This window comes from Macrobrachium nipponense, chromosome 6, assembly GCF_015104395.2.
Source record: "Macrobrachium nipponense isolate FS-2020 chromosome 6, ASM1510439v2, whole genome shotgun sequence".
Taxonomy (NCBI): domain Eukaryota; kingdom Metazoa; phylum Arthropoda; class Malacostraca; order Decapoda; family Palaemonidae; genus Macrobrachium; species Macrobrachium nipponense.
Window position 1 is genome coordinate 34,224,305 of NC_061108.1, and position 14,457 is coordinate 34,238,761.

The 14,457-nt window shown below is 45.8% G+C and overlaps 1 protein-coding gene across 3 annotated transcripts in view; it reads left to right on the plus strand.

Annotated features, from left to right (window-relative positions):
* Positions 1 to 14,457, plus strand: part of LOC135216136 (vacuolar protein sorting-associated protein 35-like) — a 156,516-nt gene that overhangs the window by 11,055 nt on the left and 131,004 nt on the right. For all 3 annotated transcript variants that reach the window (XM_064251219.1, XM_064251217.1, XM_064251218.1), the window contains exon 2: positions 6,601 to 6,806. In XM_064251219.1, the coding sequence (XP_064107289.1) occupies positions 6,620 to 6,806 (187 nt within the window). In that variant the 5' untranslated portion in view covers positions 6,601 to 6,619. The remainder of the gene's footprint in view (positions 1 to 6,600; positions 6,807 to 14,457) is intronic.

The window sequence follows — 14,457 nt, forward strand, 5'->3', positions numbered from 1 at the left end:
CGGAGCTTGAATGGAAGGAATTATCTTCATATGTTAGGAAGCTTGAGAGAGATAGAGTGAGGAAGGCTTCAGCTAGGTCATCTAGTAGATCTTGCTCCTTAGAACAAGAAATTAACTCTCCATCTAACAATTTTCCCTTAGCCTCAGCTGCTTCTCCCTGTTCTGAATCCAAAGATTCTTCATCAGAAAGGGAAAATGTAAAAGCTTCAATTAAGAAACTTCAGCTCAACTACGAGCTCTAAACCAAGGTAAGAGTGGTGATAGTGACTTGTGCAGTGTCCCCAGTGCATGTGGAGGGGGCGTTCTGACCGGTTTCCTCATTGCTCCTAGGCCTAGACCTCTTCCAAACTCCCAGGACCAGGGGAGGAGGAATGTCGAAAGCCGCAGGGAGGATGCAGAACATCCCAACGGTCAGGCGTCCCTTCGGCAGATCCTGTTGTTAAGTCCCAGGCTGCCTCGGATTGCCGCAGAAAAAGGCGTCCTGAAGGAGTGTTTTTTCGGCCTCAGACTTCTTCCTCTCCTAAACGAGGATGGAGTTCGGCCTCCCGTTCGCGCCCTTCCCTTTGAAGAGAGCCTGGAAAGGCGCCTAAAGGAGACGCTGCTGACTCCAGCCCAGAGCGTTTTCCCGAGGATTGGCCTTCGGGACCTAAGAGGACTAGACAAGAGGAGCCTGCTCTTCAGGATCCGACCAAGAAGTTTTTGGTTAATCTGAAGAGCAGTTAGCGTCGCTCGTAGCTCTTTTGCTAAGGACTCTACAAGGAGGAAGGATGTCTCGCTCCTGTTAAGAGTTCCGCTAAGCGTCCTTCTTCGTATAGGAGAGAACTCTCACGATCTCCAGGGCGTTTATCGCCTTCGTCAAGGGACTCGTCGGATAGGAGTTGTTCTCCTGAGAGAAGAGCCCTTTCGCCCTATAGGCTGGCTTCCCCGAAGCGTCCTCTTAGACACAGCGCATCGAGAAGAAGCCTCGATCGGTTTAGCTACAAGGAACCGGGAAACCGATTTAGGTATCAGGATCCCTTGGGTCTCCAGGACCAGGAGCCAGACAGGCGCAAAGAGGCAGCAAGACGCAAGAAAGGACGTCAAGAGCCTCTTAGAACGCTGGATTCAGGACGTCAGGATTCTGCTAGAAGGCAGGAATCAGGACGCTATGAGCCAGGACGCCATGAGTCAGGGCGCCAGGAGTCAGGGCGCCAGGAGTCAGGGCGCCAGGAGTCAGGGCGTCAGGAGTCAGGGCGCCAGGAGTACGTTAGGCGTCAAGTGTTAGGGCGCCAAGAGCCTGTTAAGCGTCAGGAATCAGGACGCGGGGATCTTTTCAAGCGCCCTGAATCAGGACGCCAGGAGCCTAGCAAGCGCCACGAACCCGGAGAACCTAGACAACAAGAATCTAGTAGGCACAAGAGTGTTGCAGACAGACAGGAGCCTCACTCTTCGTATTAGGAGTGCTAATGTTCCGCGCAACCCTTCTCGGGAAAGGAGTTCTTCTCCCGGGAAGAGCCAGATCACTCCAAAACGATCTCCTTCTGTAGATCAGTTGGATCAGGTATCGGAAGACGAAGAGCCTGTAGATGTAGCAGTTTCGGACTACAAGAGACTTTCTCTTTTGCTGCTAAAGGAGTTCGGAGACTCCCTTCATCCTGCGGACCCTCCTTCACCAGGATCGTTGATGTTCCCAGCACTAAAGCTCTCAAATCGTCTTCCTTCGTTAAGATGCGCCCCGCTCTTTGTATGAAAAAGGCTTTGAAAACTTTTTCAGAGTGGTTGACTTCCAGAAGGGAAGCGGGCAAGACAGTTTTTTCCTGCCCTCCTTCCAAGTTAACAGGCAAACCAGGAAGGTGGTACGAGACCAAAGAACCGATGGGGTTAGGTCTACCTTCTTCCTTCCGCGGATGCGGATTTTGCGTCCTTAGTGGACTCTTCTAGGAGGAAGTCGTTGCCTGTCTGCTAAGGCGACTTGGGGCATGTGAGCTGGACCACCTTCTAAAGGGCCTATTTAAAACCTAGAAGTCTTCAATTTTATGGACTGGGCGTTAGGAGCATTAGCGAAGAGAGCTCAGGACACGGACTTTGTTTCCATGGAGGAACTTTCGAGCGTCCTGGCTTGCCTGGACAGAGCGGTCATGGACGGTTCTGTGGAAGTTGCCTCTCTTTTTGGAACGGGAGTTTTGAAGAAGAGATCTGTCTTTAGCTCGTTCTTAGCAAGAGCAGTATCACCCTTGCAAAGGACATCTCTTCTTTTTGCTCCTTTATCCCCGCACCTTTTTCCACAAGAAACGGTTAGAGAGGTTTCGAAATCTCTTACGGAGGAAGCAACTCAAGATCTTACTCACGCACTCAGCCAAGAAGTTTAGGCCGGCAGTGCCGATAGAGAAGAAAGAGAGACCCATCTTTTGTTCAGCCCTTTCGAGGGGCCAATCCTCTTATAGAGCCCCTCTTAGAGGTCGAAGACCAGAGAGAAAGAGTAGACCAATCTAGAAGGTCCTTCGGGGAAGTCTAGATGAACAGCAAGTCCTCCAGACGAAAGTAGGCGCCAGGCTACTCCACTTTGCCAAAGTCTGGGCGCAGAAGGGAGCGGACTCTGGTCCCTCTCTATCCTGAAAAAAGGATACTTATCCCCTTCAGGGAAAATCCTCCCGTGACGACAACTCCAAGAGAGTTAACCGCCAGATACTCGGATCCGGTCCGAAAGCTTGCTATGTTGCAAGCAGTGGAACAGATGATTTCCAAGGAAGCGGTAGAACTGGTTCAAGAATCTCCAAGTCCACCCCAGGATTCTACAATCGGCTATTTCTGGTACCGAAAGCATCGGGGGGATGGAGACCAGTTCTAGACGTCAGTGCCCTGAATTTCTTTGTCTTGAAGAAGAGAAATTTTCAATGGAGACGTCTTCCTCTGTTTCTATCTGCTCTTCGTCCAGGGGACTGGTATGTCCCTGGACCTTCAGGATGCGTATTTCCATGTGCCAATTCATCCGGCAGCAAGGAAATATCTGAGGTTCATGTTCCAAGGGTAAAGTGTTGCCAGTTCCGAGCGTGTGCTTCGGACTTTCGACTGCCCCTCAAGTCTTTACGGACATCATGAAAAATGTAGCTTATTGGCTACATCTGGAAGGGATCAGGATCTCGTTATATCTGGACGATTTGGCTAATAAGAGCCCAATCGGAGAAAAAATGTCTGGAGGACCTTTTAGTGACTCTAAAGTTGACAAAGTCCTTAGGACTTTTGGTAAATCACGAGAAATCCATGCTGACTCCCCAGCAAAGTATTGTCTATCTGGGGATTCAGATGGATTCTCGGGATTTTCTAGCGTATCCTTCACAGGAAAGGAGAGAACGCTGCCTAGAAAAGGTGTCAGTCTTCTTAAGGAAAGAACATTGTTCCGTCGAGGGAATGGATGAGCTTCTTGCTGGGGGGACCCTCTCCTCGATGGAACAGTTCGTTTCCTTAGGAAGACTTCACTACGACCCCTTCAATTTTATTTTATCTGAAGGAGAAGTGGGATTGGAAGTCCAACAATCTGGGAGAGACTTTCCAATCTCGAAACGGATCAATGGAGAATATAACCGTTGGTGGTTAGATCCACCAGAAACTAAGCAAAGGAATCTCCCTTCGCTTACAGAACCCGCGCCTAGCGTTGTTTGCAGACGCCTCAGATTCAGGGTGGGGAGCGACCCTAGGTTCGCAAGAAGTGTCAGGCATTTGGGAAGGAGAACAAGTGTCCTGGCACATCAACAAGAAAGAGCTAACTGCCATTCATCTAGCTTTGGTTTCATTTCGAGGAACAGGTCTCAGGTCTGGGGATTCAGATTCACTCGGACAACACAACAGCCCTCGCTTACATAAAAGAAGCAAGGGGGGACGCATTCCTTTTCCCTGTACGAATCAGCAAAGGATCTGCCTGATTTTGGGCACAGGAAAAAGGAAGATCTCTCTCCTACAAGATTTGTACAGGGAGAGAAAAATGTCCGGGCACGATCTGTTAAGCAGAAAAGATCAAGTCCTACCCACGGAATGGACTCTCAATCCTCAGATTTGCCAACAACTGTGGCATCCTGTGGGGAAGGCCCAATATAGACCTGTTTCGCGACCAACAAGAACCACAGATTAAGAAACCTATTGCTCCCCGATCTCGATCCTCAAGCAGTAGCAGTAGACAGCTTTCTGCTAGATTGGACGGGCTTGGACACGTACGCCTTCCCTCCTTTCAGATAGTAGGAGAAGTGTTGAGGAAGTTCGCTTGCTCGGAAGGAACAAGAATGACCCTCATCGCTCCCTTTTGGCCGGCTCTCGATTGGTTCACAGAGGTGCTGGAGTGGTTTAGTGGATTTTCCAAGATCGCTTCCACTAAGGAACGATCTTCTCAAACAACCCCACTTCGACAGTTTCACAAAAACCTCCCCGCTCTAAGTCTGACCGCCTTCAGACTGTCGAAGGACTTGTCAGAGCAAGGGGCTTTTCACGAGAAGTGGCGAAGGCTATTGCAAGAGCCAGAAGAGTCTCCACTTCTAAAGTATATCAGTCGAAGTGGGAGTTGTTTAGAAGATGGTGTAGGGAAAAGAAAATATCCTCCTCCAGTACCTCTGTAACTGAAATCGCAGATTTTCTCCTATATTTGAGAAAAGACTGTAACCTGGCAGTTTCAACAGTGAAGGGTTACAGAAGTATGCTGGCCTCCGTTTTTCGACATAGAGGAATAGAGCTGACAAACAATAAAGATCTTCATGACCTTATATAAGGTCTTTTGACCGACCACGAAAGAACATGTAATCAAGAAGCCTAGCTGGAACTTGGATGTGGTCCTCAAGTTCCTAATGTCGGAAAAATTCGTACCGTCTCACGCAGCTTCGTTAGGGACTTAACAAGAAAGTCTTTATTCCTTTTTGCGTTAGCAACAGCCAAGAGAGTGAGCGAGTTGCAAGCTTTGGAAGGTAAAGTGGGTTTAAGAAAGATTCAGCGATTTGCTAATTTCAACCATTTTTTTCTAGCGAAAAATGAAATCCTCAAAAGCCTTGGCCAAGAAGCTTTGAGATAAAAGGAATATCTTCTTTAACAGGGAGAGAACTAGAAAGGACTTTGTGTCCAGTCAGGGCACTCAAGTTCTACCTGGAGAAGAAGAAGTTGCTGAATGGTACAGAAAAAAGTCTTTGGTGCTCTGTAAGAGATCCGAAAAGAGCGATTTCTAAGAACGCCCTTACATTCTTCATAAAAGATGTAATAAGGGAAGCTCACCTTAAATGCGAAGAAGAGCATTTCAAGGTTCTCAGAGTGAGAGCTCATGAAGTGAGAGCCATAGCTACGTCGATGGCATTTCACAAACATGGTGCGCTTCAGGCTCTTATAGAGTCGACATTTTGGAGATGTAATTCGGTGTTCGCCTCGAATTACCTAAGAGAATGTTAAAATTTCGTACGAAAAGTGCTTTGCTCTGGGAGCGTATGTTCGGCGAATTCAGTGCTGGGAGAAGGGGCTGAGGCTAATCCTTCCTATTTAGTTTAAGGCTTAAATTAATGTTTAGGTTGGTGGTTGTTTTTATTGGTTAATTGTCAGAGGGAATAGGGACCCTCTTACAATTCATAGATTGTAACAGACTAACATGGTCAGGTGATCGGGATTGGCTTCAGTGCTCGTTTGTGATTTGTTTAATAACCTTAACTCTGTCATGTAAGAGGGCGAGTCTCCATTGATATGACAAAAGGTCAAGGCTCTACCATGTAAGTGGGTCGCCAGCCCCCATTGGTACGATCCAGTATAGGCTCTGTCGCGTAAGCGGGGCTAGCCCCCATTGACACGTCCAAAGAGTTATTCAACCATAGGTTCATTCCTCGTTGAAACTCTTGAGGCAAGCAGACTCATCGACAGTAGTCATGAAGTCTTCAGCCCAATAAGGTAGGAACTATGGATTATGTTATCCAAGAACATAGGTTGTTTTTTCCCTGTTTTTTAATGTATTTAGTTAAGTATTATTTTGGTTTTTAGCTGTCTCTTGCCCGCCACCAAGGGTGCCAATCAGCTAAGTATATATCTGCTGGGTAAGTTACTTGTACAAAAATGATATTGTTAAGATACAATAAAGTTTTGTACATACTTACCTGGCAGATATATACGATTAATGGCCCACCCAGCCTCCCCTCAGGAGACAGGTGTAAGAGAAATTATGGCTTAGAAAACGGGAATAGTTCCAGACCCCGCCACCCAGCGGCGGGAATGGTGGATCACCTGACCTACCTGTCGCGTGTGCCGCGAGTTTTGAAATTCTGTCGGGACGACCGAGTCTATAGCTAAGTATATATCTGCCAGGTAAGTATGTACAAAACTTTATTGTATCTTAACAATATCATTTTCAACTTCTCATGGAAGGAAGGGAGAATATTTTAGATTTTTTTTTTTCATCCACCATGTGCATTTGCATATCTTCTTTCCATTAATGTGTTTTTTTCTTAAGTTGGCCGACCTCAAAGTTTGCCCAGTCTTGGGTGCTACATGGTTTATTTTATATATATATACTATATAAAAACCTGGCTCTTAAGTGGAGTGTAGAATATTCTGCGTGATTATTTATCTTGGAATACTTTATTAACCTTCTATTGCATTTTTGTGTTTCAGTGAGGACACAGTAGACGGGATGGTGTCACCAATGGATGACCAGGACAAGCTCCTGGATGAGGCCATGGGTGCTGTCAGAGGGCAAGCATTTCAAATGAAGAGATGCTTGGATAAGGGACGCTTGATGGATGGGCTAAAGCATGCCTCAAATATGCTTGGTGAATTGAGGACATCCCTCTTATCACCTAAAACTTATTATGAACTTTGTATCCTTTTGTTCCATTGCATCACATTTTTGTAGGTGATTTTGTTAAAGTTTTCAATTTTATATTAGTAACTTACCAAGTAATTACATAGCTAATAATTTCTAAGTACTGGCAGCTGAAATTTGAAAAACACGGTAGCGATATTTTTGTGTTTGGTGTAGATGACCAGCCCCGCCCACTTTTGGGGAAGAAGGGAAACGAACTAGCAGAGAGCTCAATTTATTTCTGCTGGCTTTTGACAAAGGTTGTAACCTGCAGCTATCTTTGAATTTTGTTCTTTACCAATGGTTCTCAAAGGCATTGGTGAAGTATTATTGGATTCTTTTGTAAATTTTTGACTGTTATTTAGTAAGGCTGTGAATTTTCTTATTTCTCAGTTTTGGCTTGTTTTGTCACTGATTAGTTAGATTTTTTGATAATGTCTGACTTGACAGTGTCTAGTGCTTACTGTAAGATGAGGCGAATGTCTACAAGGTATGACTCTCATTCAGTGTGTGCGAGTAGCAGAGGTCAAGTGTGTTAGGCAGAGTTGACATATTCTGAATGTATTGGTAGGCAGAATTACATATTCTGAAAGGGTTGATTGGTATTCTAAGCAATGGAAGACTTTGACTGCTCATCTTTCCAAATTGAAAAGAGATAAAAAGAGGAAAGCCTCGGCTAGGTCTGATGGGTCCTTGGGTCATCAGGTCTGTAGAATCATCTTATGTACCCATCATTTCTGTTATGTCTCCAAACTTTGGCTCATCAGCAATTCCACCTAATCCTGTTCCCAACTCCTCTACTACCTTCCAGATGAGTAGTTTATCCTTGGATACAGTAAAACTCCCTGAGATGGTGTTATCTACCTCAGCAAGGAAAGCTCTGAGCAAAATAAACTGCTGGTTAGCGGACAAAAGGGAGCAATGGAATGCCGCCTTATGTTTTCCTCCTTTGTGCTTATTGAAGAGAAGACTCTCATATGCCACTGGAGAACCCCTCTCTGAGTGCATCTGCTGCTAAAGTTAGGTTTTCATCGGCCAAGTTAGATCACTTTAAAGAAATCTCTTCAAGGCCTTTGAAGTGATCATCTTTTTTGATTGGGGAATAGGCGCACTGGCCAAGAAGATTCAAGATCATACGTCTATGCCTGCAGATCTCTGCAGATTTGTTTATTGTTCTTTCATGTATTGACAGAGCAGTTAGGGCAGGCTCCTAGGAGTTGGTATCCACCTTTACTATGGGGATACTAAAGAAATGCAAACTTTTGTGTTCCTTTACCTCTAAAGGTGTAACTTCAGCACAGAAGTTGGCATTTTTTCCCCATCAGTTCATGATTCCCTTTTTCCGCAAGCAGTGGTAAGTGGTATCTTGCAAAAAAAGTCGACTCAGGACTTATTAGCACAATCTTCAAAATGTTTTAGGGAGTGTAAAAGCCTCTTCCCTTATGCAATGGTTGCCCTTTTGAGGGGTTAGACAAAGGTCGCATTCCAGACTGGGAGTGAATGTCCAATTCCCCTCCAAGGCTATCAAGAAGTTGACATCCAAACCTCCTTCCAAAAAGTGAAGGTGTTCCCTGTGCACCAGTAGAAGCCAGACTCCTGCATTTTTTGGAGGAATGGAGCTATGGGTAATAGAGGTTCTTAAAATCGGTTACTCTATTCCCTTCGACGAATATCTGCCATTAGTCAAGAAACCTATCACCTTGAAAGCATATTCTCCAGGATCAGAGTTTGTTCATATACAGAACAAACCTTTGGTCTTAACATTAGGATTTATTATTTTAGCCCAGTTATGGCAAGTTATCATGAAACAGTGATACTGAAGAATCATTTACTGATCTTGAAAATTCTGGCTTCAAAAGCGGCAATTCAAGCTTGGATGATTCCAGTAACGTGACAGTGATACAGATACAGATACAGTAATGGATGAAACACAGCAGAGGAGAATTGCAGTTTCTGCTGCCCCTCCCCCTCCCTCGATTTCCATTCGCAGGGACAACAGGTCTCAATATTCCAGGGAATAGTGGAAGTATTGTCTCCTTAGGATTTTTTCCACGTATTTTTTGATGACAACTGATCAAACTTATTTGCACTGAAACAATAGATTTGCTGAGCAATTCAATGCAGACCCAAATACATGGCATCCTGTAACTCCACCTGAACTCAGAGTTTTTTTGGCACTAAATACTTTGAAAGGATTTATGAAAAAGCCTGAAGACTCATTGTATTGTCCTAAAAATCCACTTCTTAGAACCCCAATTTTTGCTGAAACTATGCCTTTCAAAAGAAACAAGAAAATTAGGCACTACCTTTACTTTTCTGATAGTGAAGTATACGATGCAAATTTGCATCTTAATCCCAAATTGAATAAGATATATCCTATTTACTTGCACTTTGAAAATTAATTTAGAACTGTCTACACTCCACAAAGAGATATTTCAATTGATGAGTGTCTTGCTTTATAAAGGAAGATTGGGACGGGTGCAATATATCCCATTGAAGAGATCAAGATTTGGCATAAAGTTCTTTGTTATGTGAAGCGAGTACAGGTTGTGTGTGGAGATTTTTAATATTAATAAACATTACCTTAATATAATTTATCTAGCCCTAAATCCCCAAAAACCGCACCAAAATTTACCACATTGGCAACCCTGTTACCTCCTATTCTGTCCGCCAGTTGGCAACACTGTCGTTGACAGATACGAAAACCTTCCCTCAAATCAGTTGTTAACGAGCGCCCGTGTTGTTTACATCACGGCCGCTCTTTATAAATTTCCTTAAACATTTTTGTGCCTTTAAAGCTTTCATTATTTGTTAAATGAAACTTTATATGAATTACCACTCACGCATTACATCACGAAATAGTGAATTAACTTTGATTTCTGTTGTGGTTCTTATCTTAAATTACGAACTTTTGCGCGACCCGGAACTACTGACCTGTCCAATTCTACAATGGATTACCAAGAAATTACGATGCTTCCTTCTGCCAGCAACATCAGGAACTGCCCGGTTTGTGGGACAAGGATGAGTAGCAGGGAGTATGAACCCCATGACATTTGTAGTTCTTGTCGTGGACAGGTTTGTGACTTGACTTCTCGTTGTGACGTATGTAAGCCCTGGTCTGACGAGGATATGACTGCTTATATGAAACGCCAAACAATCTTGCAGCGTAAAAGATCGGTTAAGGAGAAAAAGAAATCGATTGCTAAAACTGTATCTAACGAATTCTTTGACTTGGGCGCTCATGATTCTGGCTCTTCGGTTTCGGTATCGTACGACTCCGATTCCAAATTAATTGATGCTTTGCCCCCTGTACAACCGGTAATTAGTGAAGTTAGTTCTGATGTAGATTCGAAGATTTTGGCAATGGAAACTACCTGGAAACAGAATTTTAAGAAATTACAGCTTAGTCTAGATAGAGATATTTCTGCTAAGTTTAACAATCTGTCAGAGAATTTTCAAGAAGCCTTTACTAGAATGTCTAACACACTTTTAGATTCATTTTCAGCTCCTCGTCAGGTACCTGTCGACAGCACCATGGGTAACGGTGCGACAGATACCCCGGCTTGTGAACCCCGTCGTGGCGAAGGCCTAGGGGGGATCCGGTCCGGGCAGGTGCCTAACGAATCTTTACCCAACGTGTCCCCTGTTAGTCCCGTAACAGTGCCAAAGGGCGCTTATTTAGGAGAAGGGGGGAGGGATATTAGTGTCAGACCTAAGATAGCTAGTCGTCAGGATTTTACTTCAGAGGAAGTTTCTAAGTTAGGACATCTGACGATGATGATGATGATGACGCGGATTCGTGTGATATTGATGTTTCCTCGAATGGATGTCATGATGTAGAATTCAAGAAACTTTTTGATTTAATTTTGAGTTTTCTTCCTCAGGCGAGGCCTAAAGAGCAGAAGCAGCCTCCGCCTCGTTGTATTACAGAAGGGATTTTTCTTGACGGTCCTTCCCGGTCACGGGAATTTTTACGTTTTCCCTTTGCCCAGAGGTTCGCGAGAGTGAGGCGGACGATTGCCGCTAAACTTTCGAAGGTGATCGGGGAAGGGAAGAGGAAGCTCTCTTTCTCTTCTACGACACCGGAGAGGAGTTTACCAGGTGGCGGATGATTCTTCATTCTCTCGACCCCCCAAGCCAAATCCTGATTTTGTCCGACTTTCAAGTCAACCCTTGCCTTCTAAGGCTTCGGTCTCTGTCTCAATTGAAGATTTTATTGCTATGGAGGCTGTTATGAGCTCCTTACAAGAAGCTCAATCCTTCAATATGTGGGTCCTCGGAGGGCTTTTAATGTATATCAAGGACTCCGGGTTTGTTCCTCCTGATGCTCCTCTTTTTGAGAAATTCTGCTCATCCATTTCAATCGCTTCTGTACATCAGAACGAGCTTGCTGCTTCAATGCAGGCCTTTCTTGTTTCTCTAAGGCGTAACCTGTATTTGTCGCAGTTACCCTCCTCTGTATCGGAGATTCAGAGAACCCGTCTGTTGTCCTCTTCTCCTTTTGGCGATTTCCTTTTCGATATTTCTGTGCTTTCTGAGGTTTTGAAGGAACATCAAGGTGATGCCTCTTCCCAAGCTCACTGGGCCTTATCAAGAGCTTTTTCCTCTGGTCTTCCTCCCATTCCTTCAAGGAGTAAGCGTAAGTTTAGGACCAGATCTGTACCTTCTGCTCCAGCCCAACAACCTCCTTCTGGCTCTTTTTTCCAGAGTACATCTCAGGTTGCTGGTGCCTCTTCTTCATCCTCTGGTGCTCACCCTTTGAAACGCGGGAGAGGTTCTTGGCGTGGCTCCAAGGGCAGAGAAAGAGCTCAACCTCCAGGAGGACCTTCTTCTTCTTCTTCTTCTTCTTCCTTGTCTCTGCGTAAGAATTTTCGGAAGTAGGAGTCATCACCTCGCCTGGAGACCGCAGTAGGAGCTTGTCTCTCCCACCATTGGTCAGCTTGGCATGAGAGCGGTGGATGCTTGGGTGGTGGAGGTCCTGAAGGAAGGTTACGAGATCCCTTTTGTTTCCAGACCTCCACTTTCCAATCGTCCTCTCGAGTTCAGCAGTTATTCCCCTCACTCAATCAGGGGTCAAGCCTTGGAGAAGGAGCTTTCGGCCCTCTTGGAGAAGGATGCCATAGAGCGAGCTCCTCCTTCTCCCGGGTTTTACTCTCGGATGTTTGTAGTTCTAAAGGCCTCGGGTGCCTGGCGCCCCATCATAGATCTTTCGGTTTTGAACAAGTTCATTCTAAAGTCCAAGTTCAGGATGGAGACGGTCCAGACTGTTCTTTCATCCGTCAGGAGGGGGAACTGGATGATTTCCATCGATCTGCAGGATGCTTATCTGCAAATCCCCATCCATCCAAGAAGCAGACCTTACCTTCGGTTTTTCACGGACTCGGGAGTTTTCCAGTTCAAGACCCTTTGTTTCGGCCTCACCACTGCTCCACAGGTCTTTTCTCGGGTGATGGCTCCTGTTTCAGCTATTCTGCATCGGTTAAATGTAAGGATGCTTCGGTATCTGGACGATTGGCTAGTCCAGGCCGAATCTCTAGAGAAATGTCTCCGGTCGAGGGAGATAGTTCTGTCTCTTTGTGTCGAGTTGGGCATTCGTGTCAACTTCGACAAGTCCAATCTAATCCCTTGCCAGATCATGACTTATCTGGGGATTGTTTTGAATTCCCAGATTTTGAGGGCTTCTCCCGCTCAGAAACGGATAGACAAGCTTCTGAGTCTGATCGAAGAATTTTTGTCCTCCGTAACGCAGCCAGTTTCTCTTTGGAGGTCTCTCCTGGGCCATTTGTCATCCCTCATCCAACTGGTTCCCGGAGGTCGTCTCAGAATGAGGTCCCTTCAGTCGACACTTCGCCAGTCATGGGATTTCGTGTCCGAGGACACGATAGTCGCCTCTTCTCCACAATGTCGGAAGGATCTCCGTTGGTGGATGCAAGTTCACCGCCTCAAGTCAGGGACATCTCTTCTTTCGGTTCCTCCGGACCTAATGTTTTGGTCAGACGCCTCGGATCAAGGTTGGGGCGCACACCTGGGCTCCGAAGCCGCTTCGGGCCTTTGGTTAGAGGAGGAGAGGAGCATGTCAATAAATTGGAGGGAACTGAGGGCAGTGTACCTAGGCCTTCTTTCATTTCAGGAACAACTGTTGGAGTCGGTTGTCGCGATCTTTGTCGACAACACCACAGCAGTCTCGTACTTGAGAAACCAAGGCGGCACACAGTCGGATCTTCTCACTCAAGCACCCGTCAATAAGCCCGATCAATCCTGTGTTGGGCAGAAGACAGGGGGATTATGTTGGTCCCTCAGTTTATCCTGGGCCATCACAACGTCTTAGCAGACGCCTTGTCGAGACCGAACGAAGTTCAAGGGTCGGAGTGGACACTTTGCCAGGAAGTCTTCGACAGCCTCAGGAAGAAATGGCCTGTCACAGTCGATCTGTTTGCCACCCCACTGAATTTTCGGTGCCAGATATTCTTCGCCCCTTACCAGACTCCTCAGAGTGCCGGGACAGACTCTCTTTTGCAGGACTGGGAGGGACTTCAAGCCTATGCTTTTCCTCCGTTCTCTCTGGTGAGGTCAGTCCTCAACAAAGTGAGGGCAACCAAGCGTCTGGATCTCACCTTGATCGCCCCCTTCTGGCCACAGAAGGAGTGGTTTCCCGACCTTCTGGAAGCACTGGTGGAACCCCCCATTCGCCTGCCAGAGAGACCAGATCTTCTCAAACAACCCCATTTTCATCGGTTCCATCAGAGGCTCCACATGCTTCATCTTCATGCCTGGAAAGACTGTCAGGAGGTTCTCCAAGCACGAAGGGTTCTCCTCCAGAGTGGCGCGACAGTTGGCTCTTGCCAGGCGGCAATCAACCAGAGTAAATTATCAGGCTAAATGGTCGGTTTACAGACGTTGGTGTAAGTCTCAAGGACATTCAATTTCTAGACCTTCCTTACCGAAAGTAGCGGAGTTTTTTTAGTTCATTTACATCATGACAGGGCCCTGTCACCTTCGTGCATTAAGGGTTATAGGTCTATGATTTCCTATGTTTTTAAGGCAAGGCTTCCTGAGATCTCTTCATCTTATGTCATTAGAGATTTACTTCGATCTTTTTCCCTATCTCGACCCAGGCCGCAGTGTTCGCCTCCGACATGGGACGTTAACAAAGTCCTTCAAGCCTTAAGGTTCCCTCCGTTTGAGCCTCTGAATTCTGCCAAATTTAGGGACCTCTCTTCTAAGACACTCTTCCTTGTCTCACTGGCTACAGCCAAGAGGGTGGGTGAACTGCAAGCACTCTCTTTTCTGGTTGCCAGATCTGGACAAGACATGATTTTGTCATACCTTCCTGAATTTGTCGCAAAGACTGAATCGTCTGATAATCCCATTCCCAGGTCTTTCGTACTGAAGTCGCTGGTCGACTTTGTTGGTAATTTAAATGAGGAATTAGTTCTTTGCCCTGTTAGGGCGCTCTCATGTTATTTACGCCGCACGAAGGACATTCAGGGTCGTCCCCGTCATCTGTTTGTTTCACCCCGAAATGTCAAGAGACCTATTTCAAAGAATGGTGTATCCTTTTTTCTCAGAGATCTGATCGTTAAAACTGGTGGTTCGGCTGCTGGGGAAGACCAGACGCCGAGAGCACACAGTATTAGAGCAGTTGCTACATCAGTAGCTTTTATGAA